Genomic DNA, 20736 nt, shown 5'->3' on the forward strand with positions numbered 1-20736 from the left:
TGATCCTCTAGGTTTTACAGTAAGTGGACAGGGAACAATCATAAAATACCTCTGCCTACTCCAAAGACTATATTGTGGATAATTCTGGGCAGAAGAAACCACATACATTCATAAAAACTAAGCCCTCAATGACCAGTCCCCTGAAAAAATGCATAATGTATTTCACAAATTTAGGATGATCTAATGTGAAAAATTATACTTCATAGATTGAACAATGTCTATTTCCACAGACATTTGAATTAAGATAGTATAACAAGTCTGAAGACACATAGACTGATCAAGGAATTGATAGATGAACCTTTTTATTCAATATGCCATTTTTGTTAAGATCTCATTGAAGCAGCTACTAGCTGTGCGTGTGCATAAGTATGTGTCCTTTCCTCCTCAGTGAGAAATGGCCATGTAAGTTTTCCCACTCCATGTGATAGCAAGCCCCTTTTGATATAAGAAATCATTAAAAATTAACAAGTAAAATGTAATTGATCTTTCCCCAGTCCATTCCCTATCTTGCTCATTCCTTTTCCTTCTCTATTCTACTTCTAACTCTAGATTATCATTCATTCTGTTTGAATTACTCCATCTGGTTGCTTAACTCAGACTCTGTGGACAAACTAAGGCTGATATTTAGCATGCCACTTCCTTCTGATTTCAGAACAAGAAGATAGATACTCTGAGCTCCTTGGGGGTCAATTTGCCATGGTTTCAAGCCATAAATATATGATGTGCCTAGGCATGGAGCTGCCATCCTTTTTGTGTCTTCTTTCCCTTTTGAATGAAGTCTTGTGAGAATTTAAGATATCTAAAGGCATGCTGTCACATTGGTTTCACCTCCCCCATCAAGGTGGTGACATGAGAGAAGTAGAAGAAAGCAGTTGAGTTAGGAAGGTTGATTACTGCCAGATGAGAAAGGTTCATTAATAACAGGAGTAGGTTGACACCAAGAGAAGAGAAAACATACAGAGGGAACAGGGGTCACTGGAAAGATCTTCAACTAGTATTTTATGGAACTATGTGCATGTGAAATGGATAACTAGCAGACTGGATAATTAGCAGACTTGCAAAAACTGCCCCAAGAAGTCTTAAATATTAGCTTCCTAATAGATGATGATAAGTAATTGGATTCTATTCTACTCATTTTGTTATTATTGTTTAATCTTCCCTTTTCTTTTGTTGGTTTTTGCAAGGCAATGGGGTTGTGACTTGCCTAAGGTCACACAGCTAAATAATTATTAAATGTCTGAGATTAGATTTGAATTCAGATCCTCCTGACTCCAGGTCCTGTGCTCTATCCACTGCATCACCTAACTGCCCTCCTTCCCTTTTCTTGTTTTGTTTTGTTTTTTAGGTTTTTGCAAGGCAAACGGGGTTAAGTGGCTTGCCCAAGGCCACACAGCTAGGTAATTATTAAGTGTCTGAGACCAGATTTGAACCCAGGTACTCCTGACTCTAAGGCCGGTGCTTTATCCACTACGACACCTAGCCACCCTGTCTTCCTTCCCTTTTCTTTATGGAAATAAGCTACCTATTCCATTCCTATTTTTTATTTTCAATGGGTTTTTATATTTTTTTGCTTCCTCCTTTTGGGGGAATTAAATTAAGTTAAAGCCAAAGCAACATTATTGAAATAGAACTTTCCTTGGGAAATTTTGGTGGGAGAGACTGAGAATTAGATGGCCTATTTTACCTATCAAGAATTCAGGCTTGTCTCAGAGCTGAACCCTGGGTAATAAGAGGAGGAAAAGGTCCTGGAATGGTGGAAGTCGACAGCCTTTGTTACCTCAACTAAGAAATAAATCCTAATGCTTTCTAAAAATTTCCAACTTCCTCTAATACTTTGAAGATAATTGTTTCTGCAATTTTGAAATTATATAGTCCTCCCATCAAATATTACTTCTATAACATACTACTCAAAGAAAAATGTGGAACAATATTGACAGTTAATATATTGTGACCTATTCTGCTTTTCCAAATAACTTCCCATCGAGATTTATTATTGAAGGAGTATTTCCTTATTAAACTTCCTATTAATCCTATTTCCTTATAAGAAATTTTTGCTTGAAAATTTGTGACAGTAGAGGGAGTAAAAATTTGCAGCTTAGTAGAAAAAATAGTTTTTTAAACTTATTTCCTTACTTCCTTCTAAAAAAGTAAAAATAGGGTCATTTGAATTAGTTAGAAAACATGCATGCAAGCATTTTTATATTTACATGTATTATGTACATTGTAGCAACTTTTAAAAGATATTAATGATTATTTATTGTTGCTGAAATATCCAATGCAATACTCATGCTTTTCTTTCTTTCCCTTCTACTTTTCTTTCTCATAATGAAATAGTTCTTTGGGAAAGTGAAAAATAAGAAAGGAGGCTATTTTCTGATCAGAAATCCTAAAGCAGAGAGGGTCATAGATTTAGAGCAGGGGAGGGATCTCAGAGGCTATCTAGTTCAATAATATCCTTAATGAGGAAACTGAGGCACAAGGAAGTTATGATTTGTCCATGATTATGCAGATTGTAAGCAGCAAAGATAGACTTTGAATAGACTTTTGAATGCTTGATAGCAAAATTTTACAAAATTCTATGAACAACCTTTTGTATTTCTTGTGATTTGGGGCCCATGGGATCCCCCTCTACAAGGGATAGTGGGGGATATATTGCCCTTAGATGTGGTAGACACTGTGTTAAGTACTTTACAAAAGGGACTCTGGGATCATACAGACCAGATTTGGAGTCATCACAGAAGATCTAGCTTTCTTTCATTCTGATTGACCCTATTCTGGAGAAAAACACCAGGGGAAAATTTTAAAATAGAGCTTAGGCATGGCTCAGGCCCCTCTAGTTTGGATAACAGGGTCCATTCTAAAATAAAAGCCCTCAATGTACGAAGTGGGTATCAGATTTAGGAAAGTTACTTATTTCCTCCATCATAAAATCTTCACAAGACACAAAAGATCCATAAATATCTACACACAAATACACAAAACATAAAATATCTAAAATCACCATAGCATTCATTAATCTTCCTTGGAGGTAGGCAATGTGGTATGATGGGATAGAGAATTTAGAAGAAATTGCTTGACTTTGGGGAAGAGGGAATACCTTGGCCTTCACCTCCTTCTCTTCCTTCTATCCTTTAATTTTGGCAAGAAAAGTTTATCATTGGAGGTCCTAAAGATTTCAGAATTCATGTATTCCCAGAATTCTCTCAGAATCCCTGGTACAGCTAAGAGCAGAATCACATGGGGGAGAAAAAAAAAGATTGAATGGGCAAAATGAAGAGAACAGATTAGATATTCTTTTTAGAGTATTGAATAGAGCCCATCAGAAAAACTACATCATACCAAAGGATAGAATTTTGAGCACTCCACAAATTTTTTTAAAAAAAGGACTTTCATATTGATACAAATTCTAAGCTTGAACCTACTTTTCCTTGTACTATGTAGATACTGATGAGGTTCAGGCTTTTCTCATTTGGGGGGTGGGAGACCCAACAAAATATTCTTACTATACTAACTTAGCAAATACCTTTTTGTAAAAATCTAATTAAAGAAGGGTAAAACTGCCATGACAGAGTGAGAGGAAGTATTATAGTTTTAGCTCTCTAGACTATCTCCTTCATAACAACCTAGAAATGCACCAGACTGAATTTTGAATGGGAAAGTCAAGAAAAAGTCACATTGAGTCATTTTTCCAGTTCAGAGAAATGCAGGAAGGACAAACAGTTCTGCCAACTGGGGTGGAGGCTGGCAAGGAGCACATGGTGATAGGAACAGCAGGGCCCCAGAATATTCTAGTACCCAAGGATAGAAAGGGAAACAGGAAGATAGAGATAGAATTAAGAGTCTGAAGTAGAATCTATTAAACTTCAGCTCAAGTAAAAAATTATGGACAGCAGTCATGATCTCAGACAAAGTAAAAGTTAAAACAGAGCTAAAAATATAGTAAGCAATGAAACTGCATTTTGCTAAAAACTATCTGAGAAAATGAATTAATAACAATATTAAATATCCATGTATCAAATAGCAGAGCATCTAAATTCTTAATGATAAAGTTAAATGAATTATAGGAAGAAATAGATACTAAAAATTTTAAAGTGGGGAAACTCAACTTACCATCCTCAGATGTAGATAAATTTAACCATAAAATAAACCAAAAAAAAAAAAACTTAAAGAATTGAACAGAATTTTAGAAAAGTTAGATATTATATAGATCTAGAGAATATTAAAAAGGAATAGAATGGAATATAACTATTTTTCATTGGTATCATCCTCACAAAAACTGATCATGTATTAGAGCATAAAAATCCTGCAAACAAATGTGGAGTAGAAATAAGTCACATCTTTTTCCTTATCAAAATTGATAAAAATTACATAAATAAAGGATCTCTAGGACAAAAATTAAAAAACTAAGTAACAGTCCTATAGAATAAGTTGGTCAAAGGACAAATCATTGAAAAAAATCAATTATTTTACTTCAGTTAATGAAAATAATGAAACAAAATGCCAAAATCTATTAGATGCAACCAAAGCAGTACTTATGGAGGAATTTATATCTCTAAATGGCTACATCAATAAAAGAAAAAATAAATAGATCAACAAATTGACCATGTAACTAAAAAAACCAAAAGTTTTAAGTAACAAGTTGAACAAGTTGAAAAACACCAAAATAGAATAAAAGCAAAAAAGAAATAGCAATTTCAAAAGTTTAAAAATTATCATTAATATTATGAGTAAAATTAGAGGATTTTTCTGGAGGGTAGGGAAGTAGAACAATAAAATGGGTAATCCATTGGCTAATTTGATTTTTTAGAAAGAGAAAACCAAATTACCAGCATTTTAAAAATACTATTATTTTGTAGATGATATGATATCTAGAAAAACTTAGAGGAAATAACTAAAAGGCTAATAAAAACAATTACAACTTCATCAGAGTTGCAGAATACAAAAATTAACCCAAACAAAGCATTTCTGTATATTATCAATAAAATCCAGGAGAAAGAGACCGAAAGAGAAATTCCATTTAAATAAGTATAGACAGTATAAAATACTTGGAAGTTTAACTGCCTAGACATATATACAAAGTAGATGAATAAAGTACAAAATACTCTTCACTGAAATGAAAGTAGATTCAAATACGTTGCTCAAGGGTGGACCAAACCAATATAATGAAAGAGCATTGCCTAGATTAATTAATTAATTTATTTAGTGCAATACCGGTTAAATAAATAACCTTACACTTATGAAAAATAATAATTTTTTGGAGAAAAAAGGTTAAAATTATCAATGGATTAAATGAAAAAAAGTGGGAGGAAAAGGAGATTGGCAGTACTAGATCTTAAACTAAGCTGTAATCATCAAAACAATGTGGTACTCTGTAATAATTTGAGGTTGATGAGTGTAATAGTTTAAGTACGAAACAAGCAGAATCAAATGAGTACAAGAATACAGTGTTTGATAAACCCCAAAATTATTTGGGCAAGAATTAAATATTAAATCTATTGAGAAAACTGTAGTCTGACAGAAACTAAGTATGAACCATTATCTCAGACAATATACCAAAGAAGATAAAATGAGTACTTTATTTAGACATAAAGCAAATTAGTGAAGCATGGAAGGAATTACTTCTCAGATTTTGGACAGATGAATTGCTCATGACCAAACAACAGATTAGAAAATTTTCAGAAGTAAAATGAATAATTTTGATTACATAAAATTAAAATCTTTTTATGAACAAAGTCAGCCAGCTAAAATTAGAATAAAGGTATAAAATAGTAAATTATCTTTGCAACAAATTAGAGAGCATTGAATTAAATTTATAAGTGCATTCTCCAATTAATCAGAATAGGCATTTTTGAAAGGAAAAATCCTACATATCAATAGACATTTGAGAAGATGCTCTAAATCACTAATAGGTAGAGAAATGCAAATTAAAACAACCTTATAACTAGCATATTGACTAAGATGACAAAAAATGAAAATGGTAAATGCAGAAGGGGATAAGGGAAAGCAGGAACATGCACTATTGGTGGAGCTGCAAACTAGTCCAGTTGTTCTGGGAAGCAATTTGGAACTAGGTCCAAAAAACTGTTAAACTGTGTGTATTCTTTGATTTAGTGATACCACTACTACATTGATAGTATACAGCCAAAGAGATCAAAGAAAGAGGAAAAGGATCAATATGCGCAAAAAATATTTAGAACAACTGTTTTGTGGTGGCAAAAAAATTGGAAACTGGAAAGGCTGAATGGTGTATGAATGTGATGGAATACTATTGTGCTTAAAAAATAATGAAGGGAATGGTTTCAGAAAAGCCTGAGAAGATTTATGTGAAAATAAAATTTATATGAAACAACCAGAAAAACAATCTATACAGTCACAGCAACTTGTAAAGAAGATCAACTTTGGAAGACTTAGTAATGGGTTAACATATTGACCAAGCACAATTCCAAAGCACTCACAATGAATCATTCTATTCATCTCCACTTAGAATGCAGATTGAAGCATATTTTCTTCTTTTCTTTTTCTTCTTTTTAAATGTGGTTAACACTGAAATATGTTTTTCATGACTATATACTTGTAACACTTTTTTCGTGCCTTCTTAATGAATAAAGGAAAGGAAAAGGAGAGGAAGAAAATTTGAAACTAAAAATAAAAATTGAATAAAACAAAGTAATTAAGTCTCTCTCTGAATTCCAAAGTAAAAATACTGATGAGTCCCAACAAAGAAGGACCCAAAAGAAAGAGTAGCATTATTTCCACAGCTTTAGAACATAAGAGCATATCCTTCACTCTTGATAAAACCCCCTCAGCCAAGAATGGGGGAGGAAAAAAAAAAGAGGACTGGTAATGAAGACTTGATGCTATTGCTCAAGTTATTTTTGCCTTAGCACTTCTTAGGAAAGGGAATAAGCTTTCCACATGGGAGGGGTTCCTTTAAGACAAAGTCCAGTCCTTTATAATTTCATCAAACAAATGAAAGTGGATGATTTGAACAATTGTGATGAATCAATTAATTTTGAGAATATAAAGAGAAAGGTGAAACCGTCCTTGAGGAGACAAATTTTATGCATTCAAAGTAGACAGGGAAAGATACTAGCAACTATGAGAGGAAGAAAAAGGCTCCCTGGAGTCTGAGGCACTTGAGCTAAGACTTGAAGGGAACCAGGGATTCTGAAAGGCATGGCTCAGCTCCTTTCTCTGCCAGTATTTTTTGTGCATTTCTGGATTAGATAGAATAGTTTATTTTTGTTTCTTTTCAGCTTAAAAAATTGGGGAGGAAGTGGCGGCTAGGTGGCACAGTGGATAAAGCACTGGCCCTGGAGTCAGGAGTACCCGAGTTCAAATCTGATCTCAGACACTTAATAATTACCTAGCTGTGTGGCCTTGGGCAAGCCACTTAACCCCATTTGCCTTGAAAAAAACACCCTAAAAAAAACACCTAAAAATCTGGGGTGGGGGGAGAAGGCCTTTTCAGGATTTACATAGGAGATGAATTTTTCCATTATCTTTCATGTTGCCATCTTAACCATAATCCAATTTACTTTTTCAGGCTTGTTATATATTATTCTACTTCATACACTGTCCTGAGTCACTGAATTGCCTACATGCTGTCCATCATATATGATATGTCATCTCTCATTCCTCTGCAGACTATCCCTTTTGCCAAAATATATATATATATATATATATATATATATATATGTATATATATATATATATATATATATATATATATATATATATATATATACCTTCTTTAAATCTTCATCTTTGAACATGGAGTTTATATGAAAGTTCATCTTCAACATTAGGCCTTTCCTAATCCTAATAATCAAATTATAGATTTGCTTTGTCCCTACATATATGTGTCTGTGTATGTGTTGTTTCTCTTTGAGGTCAGGGGCTATTTTGTTATTATTTTTAATCTTCAAGTAATTTTTATTGGATTTGTTATCAATAAGAGAAAAAAATGAAGACTGTATCATAATCAAATCATTAGATAAAAGAAAGCCTTCCATGAACTAAAACATTCATTTATATTTTTTAAAAATAGTAGGAGATGAATGTGCTGAGGTCACTTCCTGCTTCTATTCAAAACCCTGTTGTTTAAAGATATCTTTAGAAGTTGTTGGGTTTTGGTTCTGTTTTGTTTTCCCCAGAAATTTTTATTAAGCCAACTGGGGCAAAAGGAAATCATCCCACCATGGCATCCCTGCCATGTATTTTGTGTTCAAAATTGTCTAAATTTTGCCTTCTTTTGTGAAAAGGGAAAGGGAAAATATTTCTTCTTTGTTATATGAATAAGCTCATTCTTCTCTGTCCTCTGACTGAATTTTCTAATGTCAAATCAAACCTGAAAAATAGCAGCATACATAGGTAAGCAATAGCAGGTTCCTAGCATGGACCTGTTTGAAAGGGAAAAACACACACACACAAAGCAAATCAACACTTCCATATTTGCTTGGAAATAGTAGTAAATGAAAGGAACCCTGATATGGTAATTATAGTACAGTGATGGGGAAATCCTTTAAGAACACAGTTGTCTAAAAATAGCAATGTCCAACATTATGGGTCAATAGAGCTTCTACATTTGGCCTATTTCAATTGTCCAGTTGGTCTTATATATCAACATCAGATGATTCCTGATTAAATGATAGAGCTACTTAAAGTTTTTGGTTAAGAGGGTCTGCCCTTAATATATGGGAACAAATTAAAATCAGCAAATTACACATTTTTTTTTGTCACATCCCATAGTCAGCAGTCAGTGGAACACAAATATTTTCTTTTCACAAAGATGAGAGTTGTCAGAAAAATGTGTATGATAATTGGAAACTCATAAATACCTTCTTATGCTTTCTAATGAAAAAATGAAGTCCCAAAGGATTATAAGGGAACTGACTTTGCAAATTAGTGGTGATAACAGAGGCTGCCTCAGAACTCTTGGAATATAACATAAACATATGCTCATTGACTAAAGGATTCTTAGTCAATTTGGTCATAAACTTGCTTGTATTTTTTTGGTTTATTGGCTAGATTCTGTTTGTCTAGAATGTTGGTGCCAGTCTTCATTAGAATTCTTGCCAAGACTCTCATAAGTACATAAAAAATTATGACCCATTTTGAGTAGCCCCCATTTGATGAAATGTGGGTGTTAAGGGAACTTGATTCAGTTTGAACATTCAGGCTATAATATCATGATTTTTCAGTAACTTAAGTGGACTCAACTGAACAGATTAAATGACTAAACAAAGTAAGCTAGACTTAAGTCTTTTTGTTTTGTTTTGCTTTTTTTAGGATTTTGCAAATCAAATGTTGTTAAGTGGCTTGCCCAAGGCCACACAGTTAGGTAATTATTAAGTGTCTGACACCAGATTTGAACTCAGGTACTCCTGACTCTAGAGCAGGTGCTCTATCCACTGCACCACCTAGCCTAGACTTATGTATTTAAAGAAAAAAAAAGAGGGTATATGGAAAGGAGAGCTATTCAGAAAAGAGAAAATCTTAAGTGAGTTTAAATGTTAAATGACTTTTATATTATATGAGTAAAGATCAAATAAGGGAAATTTTGTATATACCTATAGATGACCTATTTGAGGAAGCCTCCATTATTATAAAGACTATTTTTAATATGTCATTGTATTTTGACCTATATTATTTTGCCAATAATAGGAAAGGATTAAGTTTGGATTATTTCATAGTTAGCTAGTCCAGTATGCAACTGTTAAGATCAGCTGGTCTGGTAAGTTCTTATTGAATATTAAAGAATTTAGATGACAAAATTTTTACAGGGTCATTGCCCCTGTCCTCCCAGTAGTCCATACTGTATCCAAAGTATAATGAATTTAAGAGTGATGAATCAAGCTATCATAATGTAGCACAAAATATGGTTTTGGAAAAGACTAGGCTTCGTTCAGTTTCAACTGATATTTGTTGAAATTTTCCTTGAGTAAAATTGTTTCTATTATTGAGCTCTTAGTCAAGGATAGTTTCAGTGATTGATCTATTGTTCATATTTCATGCAAAGAGAGTGCAGGAGTCTATTCTGTGTATGAAGAAATACTTGGATATAATTGGAACCATAAAAGCTAGAACATGCACACAAAAAATCTGATTGATGTTGTATTGATGAAAATTTAACTTCTATTAGAATGGGACACAGCTTTTTTTAACTTATTTTTTTTCACATGACAATAATAGCCTTGTTGTTAAAGGAAACAACCCCCCCCCCCCAAAGATAAACCTCAAGAAACATTTTTTTAAAAAAAGTTGTGTTTCAGTCTCATTCAGATACCATCAGCTCTATTTTTGGCATGAATTGCATTCTTTATCATAAGTATATCAGAGAAATTGCTTCAATATTTTTCCCTCAATTGCTATTGCAATTCTATTCCTCCCTACTGCCATTTATTCTATTCTCTCCTTTCACCCTGTCTGTCTTCACAAGTAGTTCACTGTATCTGACTACCCTTTCTCCATGATCTTCCCTTTCTTCTATTACCTATATCTCTTCCCCTTCCCCTTCCCCATCCCTTTTCTCTCATCCCTTTTCTCTTTCTTTTCCCTCTAGGGTAAGATAGATTTCTATATCCAACTGAGTGAGTTATTTCCTCTCTGAGTCATTTCCAATTAGAAGGCTCACTCATTCCCCATGCCTTCCCCCTTCTATTCCATTGCAAAGGCTTTTTCTTTACTCTCTTTTTTTTTTTTTAGGTCTTTTTGTAAGGCAAACAGGATTAAGTGGCTTGCCCAAGGCCACACAGCTAGGTAATTAATAAGTGTCTGAGACCGGATTTGAACCCAGGTACTCCTGACTCCAGGGCCCGTGCTTTATCCACTACACCACCTAGCTGCCTCTTTTTTCTTTACTCTTAAGTGAAATATCTTAGCCCATTTTACTTTTCCTTACCCTTTCTCCTAGGACATTCCTTTCTTGTTCATTAAGTCCATCTTTATTTTATACCTTCATATTCAACTCCTTCCTGTGCCTTGTCTATATATGCTCCTTCTAACTGCCCTAATAAATGAGAAGTTTCCTTTGAGTTATCAGTTTCATTTTCCCAATCAGTAATACAAGCTCTTCAACATCATTAAATCCCTCATAATTTGCCTCTCCTGTCCACTCTCTTGATGCTTCACCTGAGTCCTGTACTTGGATTTTCTGTTCAGCTCTGGTTGTTTCAACAGGAATGTTTGAAAGTCCTCTATTTCATTGAATATCCACATTTTCCCAAGAAAAAAAATATGTTCAATTTTGCTGGGTAGTTGAATCTAAACTCTTTTGCTTTCTGGAATGTCGTATTCTAAGTCCTACAAACCCTTAATGTGGACACTGCTAAATCTTGTCCTGACACTGCTAAATCCTGATTGTAGTTTCATGGTATTTGAATTGTTTCTTTCTGGCTGCTTGTAATATTTTCTTTTTTTTTTTGACTTGGGAGTTTTGGAATTTGGCTATAAAATTCCTGGGAGTTTTTATTTTGGAATCTCTTTCAGGTGATCAGTCAATTCTCTCAATTTCTATTTTACCCTCTACTTCTAGGATATCAGAGCAATTTTCCTGGATCATTTCTTTCTTTTTTTTTTTTTGCAAGGCAGTGGAGTGAAGTGGTTTGCCCAAGGTCACATAGGTAGGTAATCCACCTATCCACTTCCCCCTGGATCATTTCTTAAAAAATGAAGTCTAGTTTGTTTTCTTGGTCATGACTTTCATGTAGCCCAATAATTTTAAAAATTTCTCTCCAAATCTGTTTTCCAGGGCAGTTGTTTTTCCAATGAGATATTTTATATTTTCTTCCAGTTTTTTGATTGTTTTGATTTTTATTGTTTCTTGATTTCTCACAAAGTCAGCTTCCTTTAGCTACATTCCACATTTGAAGGAATTATTTTTTTCAGAGAGCTTTTCCATCTGGTCAATTCTTTTTTAAGGCATTCTTCTCACTGACCTTTTGGTCTGCTTTTTTCCATTTGACCTAAACTGGTTTTTAAGATGTTATTTTATTCAGCATGTTTTGGTATTTCCTTCACCAAGCTGCTGACTTGGTTTTCATGATTTTCCTGCATCACTCTCATTTCTCTTCCCAATTTTTCCTCTACCTCCCTTACTGTTAAAAATCTTTTTTGAGTTCTTCCACAGCCTGAGACAAATTCATATTTTTTCTTGGAGGCTTTGGATACAGAAGCTTTGAGTTTATCTTTTGAATGTGTATTTTGATCCTCCATGGGACCAAAGTAATTATGTAAGATTTTTTTTCTTCTGTTTACTCATTTCCCCAGCTTGTGACTTGATTTTAACTCTTTGTTAAAGTGGGGTTCTGCTTTCAGGGTGGAGGATCCAACTTCCTAACTTTTCAGGGTTTATGCACTCTTTTCAGGGACACCCCCCCACACCCTCCCAGAACTTCCTTCAAGGTCTTACTGGAAACTGCTCTTCTGACCTATGCTCTGGTCTGTGGATGACCACAAGCACACTCTGCTGTCCTAAAACTATGAGGAGGGTCTCTGTTCTACTATAGCAATAAAGCTCTTTTTTCCTGGAACTGGGAGTCCAGATTTTGACCCAAATCTGAGTATAGGCAAAACAATAGAGTCCTGCCTCTAAGACAGCAAAAAGACTTTTGTGATCTTTCCTCTGTCCATGGGCTGAGCACTCTAGAAACAGCTACTGGGTGGCTCCCAACTCCAGCTCCTGGGTTGGGGCTGTGCTGAGGCCTGTACTGGACTAGGCCTAGACTCACTCTGGTGTGGCAGAGTTTTCCTGCTGACCTTCCAAGTTGTTCTTGGCAATCCCTGGACTGGGAGGTCTGGAAACCGCCCCTATTACCATGGACCTGACACCTCCAGGGACCCAGATGCTCAGTGGACTGTTCCTGGATGTCTGGAGTCAATTTGCTCTGGTGCAGTCGCTGTGACCTGGGCTGCACTTGTGGTCCTTTACAACTCCCTGATATAACAGACTTTCTCACTGATCTTCCAAATTGTCTTGGGTCAGAAAATGGTTTCGCTCAATCTTTCTGTGGGTTCCGACCTCTAAATTTTGACTAAAGTCATAATTTGATAGCTTTTGGAGTTTTTTGGGTAACAAGTTTCTTGGAATTCCTTCCTTCGCGCCGCCACCTTGGTTCCACCCTGGTAACTCAATTACCAGCATTTTTTTAAAAATCAGAATAAAAGGGAAAAGCCACGAGAAAGATAAAACAAAAAAGCAAATTAACAAAGTGATTTGCTTTCAGGCTGCATTATTTTTTCTCTGAATATGGATGGCATTTTCCATCACTATTTTTTTAGAATTGGCTTTAATCATTAAGTTGATCATCATACAATGTTGCTGTGTATAATGTTCTCCTGGTTCTGTTCACGTCACTCAACTTCAGTTCATGTAAATATTTCCAGGTTTTTCTGAAATCTTCCTGCTCATCATTTTTTATAGAACAATAACATTCCATTACATTCATATTTCAAAACTTGCTCAGCTATTCCCCAAGTGATGGGCATCCACTTAATTTCTAATTTTTTGCCACCACAAAAGAGCTGTTATGAATATTTTTGTACATATGGGTCTTTTCCCCTTTTTTATCATCTCTGGGATACAGACCCAGTAGTTGTAGTCTTGGATCAAAGGGTATGACAGTTTTAATATCCCTTTGGGCATTCCAAATTGGTGGGATAAGTTAACAACTCTATCAACAGTAGCAACCCTTTACATGGTGGCAAAATATTAGAAAGATGTCCACTCACTTAAGGAGTGACTGAACAAGTTGTGGTACATGAACATAACAGAATACCAATGTGCATTAAGAAATGATGAGGTGGCAGATTTTAGAAAACCCTAGAAAGACTTGGATGAACTGATACAAAGTGAAATAAGCAGAAGCAGGAAAAAAATTGTACATAGCAACATTGTGTAATGTTCAACCAGGAATGACTCACTTCATTTCAGTAATACAATGATCCAAGACCAATACAAAAGACTTGGGATAGAAAATGCTATCTAAATCCAGATAAAGAACTGATGGACTCTGAATGCAGATTGAAGGATACTATTTTATGATTTATTTGATCTGTTTCTTCTTTTGCAACTGTGACTAATAAGAAAGTATGCTCTATATAATGGCAAAAATATAAATTGTATCAAATTGTCCAACATTTTAGGAAGAGGAGAGGGGAGAGAGGGAGAAAAATTTGGAACTCAAAGTAAAAATGAATGCTAAAAACTATCCTGACACATAATGGGGGGGGGGGGGAATACTAATTTAAAAAGGGTAGGAGAAGAAAAAAATCTACTTACCTTGTTCTAAACAGGCCTCAGGTCTGGCATTTCTAGTCACCTTTGGGCATCTCAAACTGGATGTTCAGTAGACATCTTAAATTCAACATATCCAAAACTGGAATTATTTTCTCTCCCTTTGGACTTTCCTATTATAGTTGAGAGTGCCACCATCTTTCTACTCTCCCAGGCTCACTACCTCAATCTCTCTCATCCTTTATAAACAATCTGTTGCTAAAACCTTTTGATTTTGCCTTTGCATCATCTCTTGAACACATCTCCTGTTTTCCTCTGCCACCTTTATTAATTTGTGCTTTATTCATTGCAATAGGTTGCTGGTGGGTCTGTTTGCCTCATCTCTCCATTCACTAATCCATCCTCTATTCATCTGCCAGTTGATTTTTCTAAAGCTCTGGTCAGATCACAGAACCCTAATACTCAATAATTCCAGTCGCAACCCATCTCCTCTGGGAACAATACAAAATCCTCTGTTTGGCAAAGTCCTTCACACTCCCTCACCCCCTTTCTAGACTTTTTATACTTTACATTGTTCCACATACCCACATGTTCTCCTAGCACAGTGCTTGACCTATGTAGGTGCTCAATAATTGCTTGGTGAATGATTAAATTATTACTAAAGCAAAGAAAACAGTAAAGAGAATTATATATTATATATATATATATATATACATACATATATATGTAAAATGTAAAAAATCAGAATTCAGATTAATATAATGAAAAGTCTTATTTCCAGAGTACTTGTACTAAAACATTTTTCTCTCTTGGTGGTAGAAAATTGATATCTATTAGTAAAATCATACATGGTTGATGTGCCAAGTTTGTTGTACAAAACTTTTTTGCAAGGGAAGGATCTAAGGAAGTTGACAATATTGGGAAATGATAAGTATTTGGTAAAAGTATAAATAAAATATTGAAATCACACTCCACCAAGTCAACTGACCTCCCAAAGGAAGACAAACAACTTGAACTTTGGAGTGAGCTTTAAAGGAGCAGAAAGATGAGGTAATTAGGTATATTTGAGGGAGCAGGCTAAGTCAGGGATCCATTGTTTTGTTTATAGGGGCTTGTTTTGTGCCTAGGGTAGGGATTTACCCTGGGACTCCTTGCCAGGGAAGGGCAAGGTACTTTACTAAAAGTTTATGGACCTCCTCTCATAGCTTGGACAATGGAATGGGGTCCTGGTATCAGTGTTAATGTAAGGTATGTGGTCAGTGCAGAGGGAACAGATTAATTATAAAATATGTTTTACTTCCTCTAATTCATAAAGACATTGGTTTGAGCCTGTTCTTATTTTGTCTCCTAAATTTTGTTTCTAAATCTGTACAATGAAAGTAAAATGCCATAGTATTTCCTTTGAAAAGTTAAGAGGTTCAAATGAGATAATGCATATGTCTAAATAATGCATACTTTATTATTAGTACAATGCTTGTTCAAAGATACAGATTTCTGTCTACATTCTTAAATTATTGTGAAAATGTCATCATAAAGAAAAAAGTATCCTTTTTGTTTTTTCTATATTTTTGTACCAAATTTCCCATTTTTGGTGGGACTGAAGTTTTAAGACTGCAGAAAGATATATGACATGCAGAATGAAGAATTATTGAGTTGCTTCTGCCTTAAATTTACTTCCATAAAAATCTCCCTGATATAGAGATGATGTATATTTAACAAATCTACTTATTTGCTTGGTTGGTGATCTTTAAAATTAATTTCCTATCCATGATAATTTCCTTCTTTTGATTAATATGGAGCAAACATTTTAGTGTATGAACCAAAGTCTGTCCTTACCAAATACCATACTTATTAACTTGATTTGCAGCTTAAACCTTTCATATATGCTGTCTCTCCCATTATAATGAGCTTTTTGTGAGGGGAGATTTGACAGTAGGTCTTACTTTTCTTTGAGTTTGTGCATAATAAGGGCTTAAAAAATGCTTCCTTCATTCAAGTCATTCACTTTTGGGGTGGGTGGGTGGAAACCATGTTTTCCTGATTACTAAAATAAAAGTATTTAACATCTCTACCTTCCTTTCTTGCTTTAAATAGTAACTGGCAACTCAAAGATTTTTGGGAATAGGGACAAAGTTTTTCTGATCTTTACTAAGAAAACCATGCTTTACTAAGAAAACCATGCTTTACTATATATACAATAAAACCTGTGGTGCTCACTATATTTGCTAGTTGATTGTCAATCAGTAAATATTTTTAAATGTTGCATAGTGGATGGAGCATTTGGAGACCTCTTGGTGCAAACTGCATTTCTACCAGCTGTGTAACCCAGAGGAAAATTCTTGGTAGAATCTACCTCCTAAGATTGTTTTAAGGCTCAACTGTGATAGCATGGGTAAAGTATTTCAAAAACTTTAAAGTGCTATATAAATGCTAGCTATTATTCTATTCCTATGACTCACTGTACCCTTGAGAACAAAAACTGAACAGCACATTTCCTCATTTCTGTTTGTTTATAGTAACTATTGTACAAACTACCTTATTAATTGACTCTTAAACTAGCTTTAAAGTTTGCAAAGCATTTTCCCAACTCTAAAACAATGCTGAAATAGGTATTGCAGATATCATTACATTCATTTTAAAGGTGAGGAAAAAAGATGCTCCAAAAGGTGGTGAATGGTCTTTAGTCACCCAGCTAGTTTCTGTTGGATGTGTGACTTGAACGAGTTTTCTCTGATCATTTAGCAATACTGACTCAACAGGCTGCTTTTAGAGGGATCTTAGTGGCCTAGTAAGTGTCCTTGGAATAACCTTGGAAGCTCACCTGTAATAAAATATAGTCATACTTTGGAGTAGGCAACAATGTTGCTTGATCCAAAATACAGGTATTGGACTTCAGCATATAGCTCTCATGATTTGTTTTCTCTTTATAAATGGTTTAACTTAGGATCCATTAACAAATTTTTTTGGGGGGGAAATAAGGTATTTCAATAATTCTCTGGGTGGTCTTATGTATTTCACGTGAAACATTTAGAAACATTCTGAAAAGGGTTCCATAGGTTTCACCAGCCTGCTGAAAGGGTTCATGACAATAACAACAAAAAAGTTAAGATCTCCTGCTTTCCAGAAACCCTTGCTACCTGTCAGTCACAGGCACTATCATAGTGTCCCACAAATCTTATTGCAGTTTTAAGCTACTAAATCTTAGTGGTTCACCAACTTTTAAAAAAATGATAGTTATATTTCATTAATAATGGATTTCCTTTGCACTAGTAAAGCTTGAAAATGTACTAAGATTTCTGGTGGCCACCCTATATTAAACACTCCTTGAGTTTGTTAGTCCAGAAATTTCATAGTAGTGGATCAGAAGGATTAAATTCATATCCCCAGCGATCTCTAAAATGAACAAATGATTTTGAGTAAATATATGGAACAGTAGTACAAGCAGGAGAAGAATTTTAAAATCCCAGCTTTGTCATATAAACTATGGAGAAGTAAATCATAATTTAGTGAAATTCTCATTCCCTTTTTTTAAGGCATATTTTTTTTAGCAAATGGTATTTGTTAATTGGCAAAAGCTGCCGGGAGAGACAGAGACAGAGAGACACACACAGAGACAGAGAAATGAAAGACACAGAAATGAGAGACAAAGAGAGACACATTGAAAGGAAAGAGAGACAGAGAGAGAGAAAGATACAGAGAGGCACATGCACATTGAAAGGAAAGAGAGAGACAGAGAGAGAGAAAGACAGACACAGACAGGAAATGAGAGAGATACAGAGATAGAGAAATGAGAGACAAAGAAACAGAGACATTGAAAGGAGAGACAGAAATGAGAGACAGACATAGAGAAACGAGAGAGACAAAGACAGAGAGACACGTTGAAAGAAAGAGAGACAGAGACAGAAAGATAAAGACAGGCATACACACAATGAAAGAGAGAGACAGAGAAAGACAGAGACACACACAGACAGGGAAATGAGAGAGACACACAGAGAAAGAGAAACGAGAGACAGAGAGACACACACATTAAAATGAGAGAGACACACAGAGACCGAAAAAGGAGAGAGACACACACACAGACATACACATTGAAACGAGAGAGGGAGGGAGGGAGAGAGAAAGAGAGAGAGACAGAGAGAGAGAGAGAGAGAGAGAGAGAGAGAGAGAGAGAGAAGGGGAAGACAGAGGCTGAGGGAACTAGACACAGGGAGAGAACGTGAGAGAGAGGCAGAGACAGAGAAGGATAAAGACAGAGAGGCACACAGACATTGAAAGGAAAGAGAGACAGAGAAAGACAGAGACACACACAGACAGGGAAATGAGAGACAGAGAGACACACAGAGAAAGAAAAAGGAGAGACACACACACTGAAACGAGAAGAGAGGGAGGGAGAGAGAGAGAGAGAGAGGGAGAGAGAGAGAGAGAGAGAGAGAGAGAGAGAGAGCGAGAGAGAGCGAGAGAGGAACTAGGCAGGGGAGAAGGTGAGAGCGGCAGAGGAGAGCGCTGGGAGGCAGCGGGCACGGACGCACGCCCGGGCAGTGCGCGCGCGTGGTGGGGAGGCGGCGCGGGCACCCAGCGGGTGCGCGGCCGCGGGGGTGGCCCTAGCAGGAGGGCAGGGCCGCTGCCGGGCCCCGCGCCCGCCGCCCCTCCTCCCGCCCCGCCCCTCGGCGCGGCGCCGCCCCGGTGGGCCGGGAAGCTGGGGCCGGGCGGCTCCGGGCTCCAGAGCTCCGAAGCGCCCGGGCCCGCGGCTGCGGTGTTGCGCCCCGCGCGGGGACCCCTGCTCCGGGGCGGCGGCGGCGGCTGTGCGGGCGGCGGAGGCGCCGCGGCCTGGGCCCCGCGGGGCGGCCGGGAGGCGGCGGGCGGGCGGGCCCGGGCCCCGCGGCCTGGGCACGGGAGGGGCGGGGGCTTGGGGGCGCCAGGGCCGCCGCCGCCCCGGGCTCGCCGCCCCCGGCTCGCCGCCCCGCTGCCGGGCGGGGGCCCCGGCGGGAGGCGCCCCGCTCCCCGCGCCCTCCGGCCGCCCCGCTGGCCCCGCGGCCGCCGCCCGCCCCTGCGCCCGCCCCGGGCCCCGCGGCCCCGGCTGGGGGAGGGGGAGGGGGCGGGGGCCGGCGCGCGCGGCCGGAGCCGCCGGACATGGCCGGGGGGAACGGCGGCGGCTCGGCCTCGGCGGCGGCGGGCGGCGGCGGCGAGATCGTGCAGCTCAACGTCGGGGGCACCAGGTGAGCCCGGGGCCTGCCCGGCCCCCGCCGAGCCGCCCGCCCACAGGTGGGCGCGGGGGGGGGCGCGCCCCAGCGGGCCCGGGACCCCCGGCCGAGCCCCCTCCTCCCGAGGCGCCCTCGGGGGTCTCCCCTCGTGGGAGTGGAGAGCATCGGGCTGGAGGGGCCCCGGCCCGCCGCCCCCGCCCCTCGACTTGTGTCTCGTAGGTCGAAAATGGCAACTTTGTGTGCTGTGTGCGGTTACTGCGTGTCTTCATTACGGCCTTTATGGGTCTGAAGCAACAGTGTGGCCGCGAGAGCGGGACCTTGGAGAAAGCGGGGGGGGGGGTCCTCTGGCTGGTTTTGATGGATGGTGAAGTGAAGAATGGGCACGAGGAAAAGTTTTGTGCCCCCATCCCACCGCCCGGTCCTCCCAGCACCCCAATGCTGCCACCCCCCTCCTCTGCCATGACCCTTTTTCCCTAACGTGTTGAGGTTCGGGGAGTGGGGCAAAGGGGGAAGCGTGTGCAAACGACTTTAATTTTTGGGCAGTTCTCTTTTATATTTTATGAACCACTTTTCTCCGAAAGAGTTTGGCAGGCCTGTGAAGGAAGGGCATAATTAAGTTAATGAAGCGTGGTGGGAGCCAAATAGCTAAGGTTTCTAGGAGAATATACTTTATTAGGTTAGAACATGCTTTGAAAAACAATAACATTTTGGCCAGGGTGTTTAAAAAATAAAGTTTCCAGTTTTAATGCCAAAAATTTTCAAAATTTTGCATTGTCAATAGGGATCAATCTCAGACATAACAGGGTTATCTCAGAAACACCTGGGTTCACTTCTCCCCTTGGAAACTGTGTTATCCTGGGCAAGTCACTCAAATACTCTGTGCCTCCTTTTCCTTATCAGTAAAATGAGAAGTTTGAACTCAATGGTTCCTAAGTCCTTTTCAGCTTTAAATCGATTATTTTATTTGTATACACAATTATCTTGCATCCTCAATCCATATCTTCAGAATTCTTTCTAACTCTCAGATTAACTTTTTAATTTCCTGGAAACAGTTGTGGCTGCAGACATGATAAATGACCTTGGAATTGTTAAAATACATTTTAATCAAATGAGAACTATGCAGGTCTTAAAACATGTGGTTGTAAATAATAAAAACAGTACTCAACAGTAGGCAATCAATAAATACTGTCTGATGGGTTATAGAACACTCCATTTGACCCCGAGAGAGCTGTAAACTTTGGATAAGAAAAAGTTCTTACCTTCAAGAATCTTAATCGTCTACTACAGGATACATTTATT

The 20736-nt window shown here is 37.8% G+C and overlaps 1 protein-coding gene across 2 annotated transcripts in view; it reads left to right on the forward strand.

Annotated features, from left to right (window-relative positions):
• The first annotated feature begins 19340 nt into the window (after positions 1-19340).
• The window catches only part of KCTD3 (potassium channel tetramerization domain containing 3), a 72407-nt gene continuing 71011 nt past the window's right edge, over positions 19341-20736 (forward strand). For both annotated transcript variants that reach the window (XM_074222667.1, XM_074222668.1), the window contains exon 1: positions 19341-19452. In XM_074222667.1, coding sequence (XP_074078768.1) covers positions 19367-19452 — 86 coding nt within the window. In that variant the 5' untranslated portion in view covers positions 19341-19366. The remainder of the gene's footprint in view (positions 19453-20736) is intronic.

The sequence above is a fragment of the Macrotis lagotis genome, chromosome 2 (assembly GCF_037893015.1).
Source record: "Macrotis lagotis isolate mMagLag1 chromosome 2, bilby.v1.9.chrom.fasta, whole genome shotgun sequence".
In the NCBI taxonomy this organism is placed as follows: Eukaryota; Metazoa; Chordata; class Mammalia; order Peramelemorphia; family Peramelidae; genus Macrotis; species Macrotis lagotis.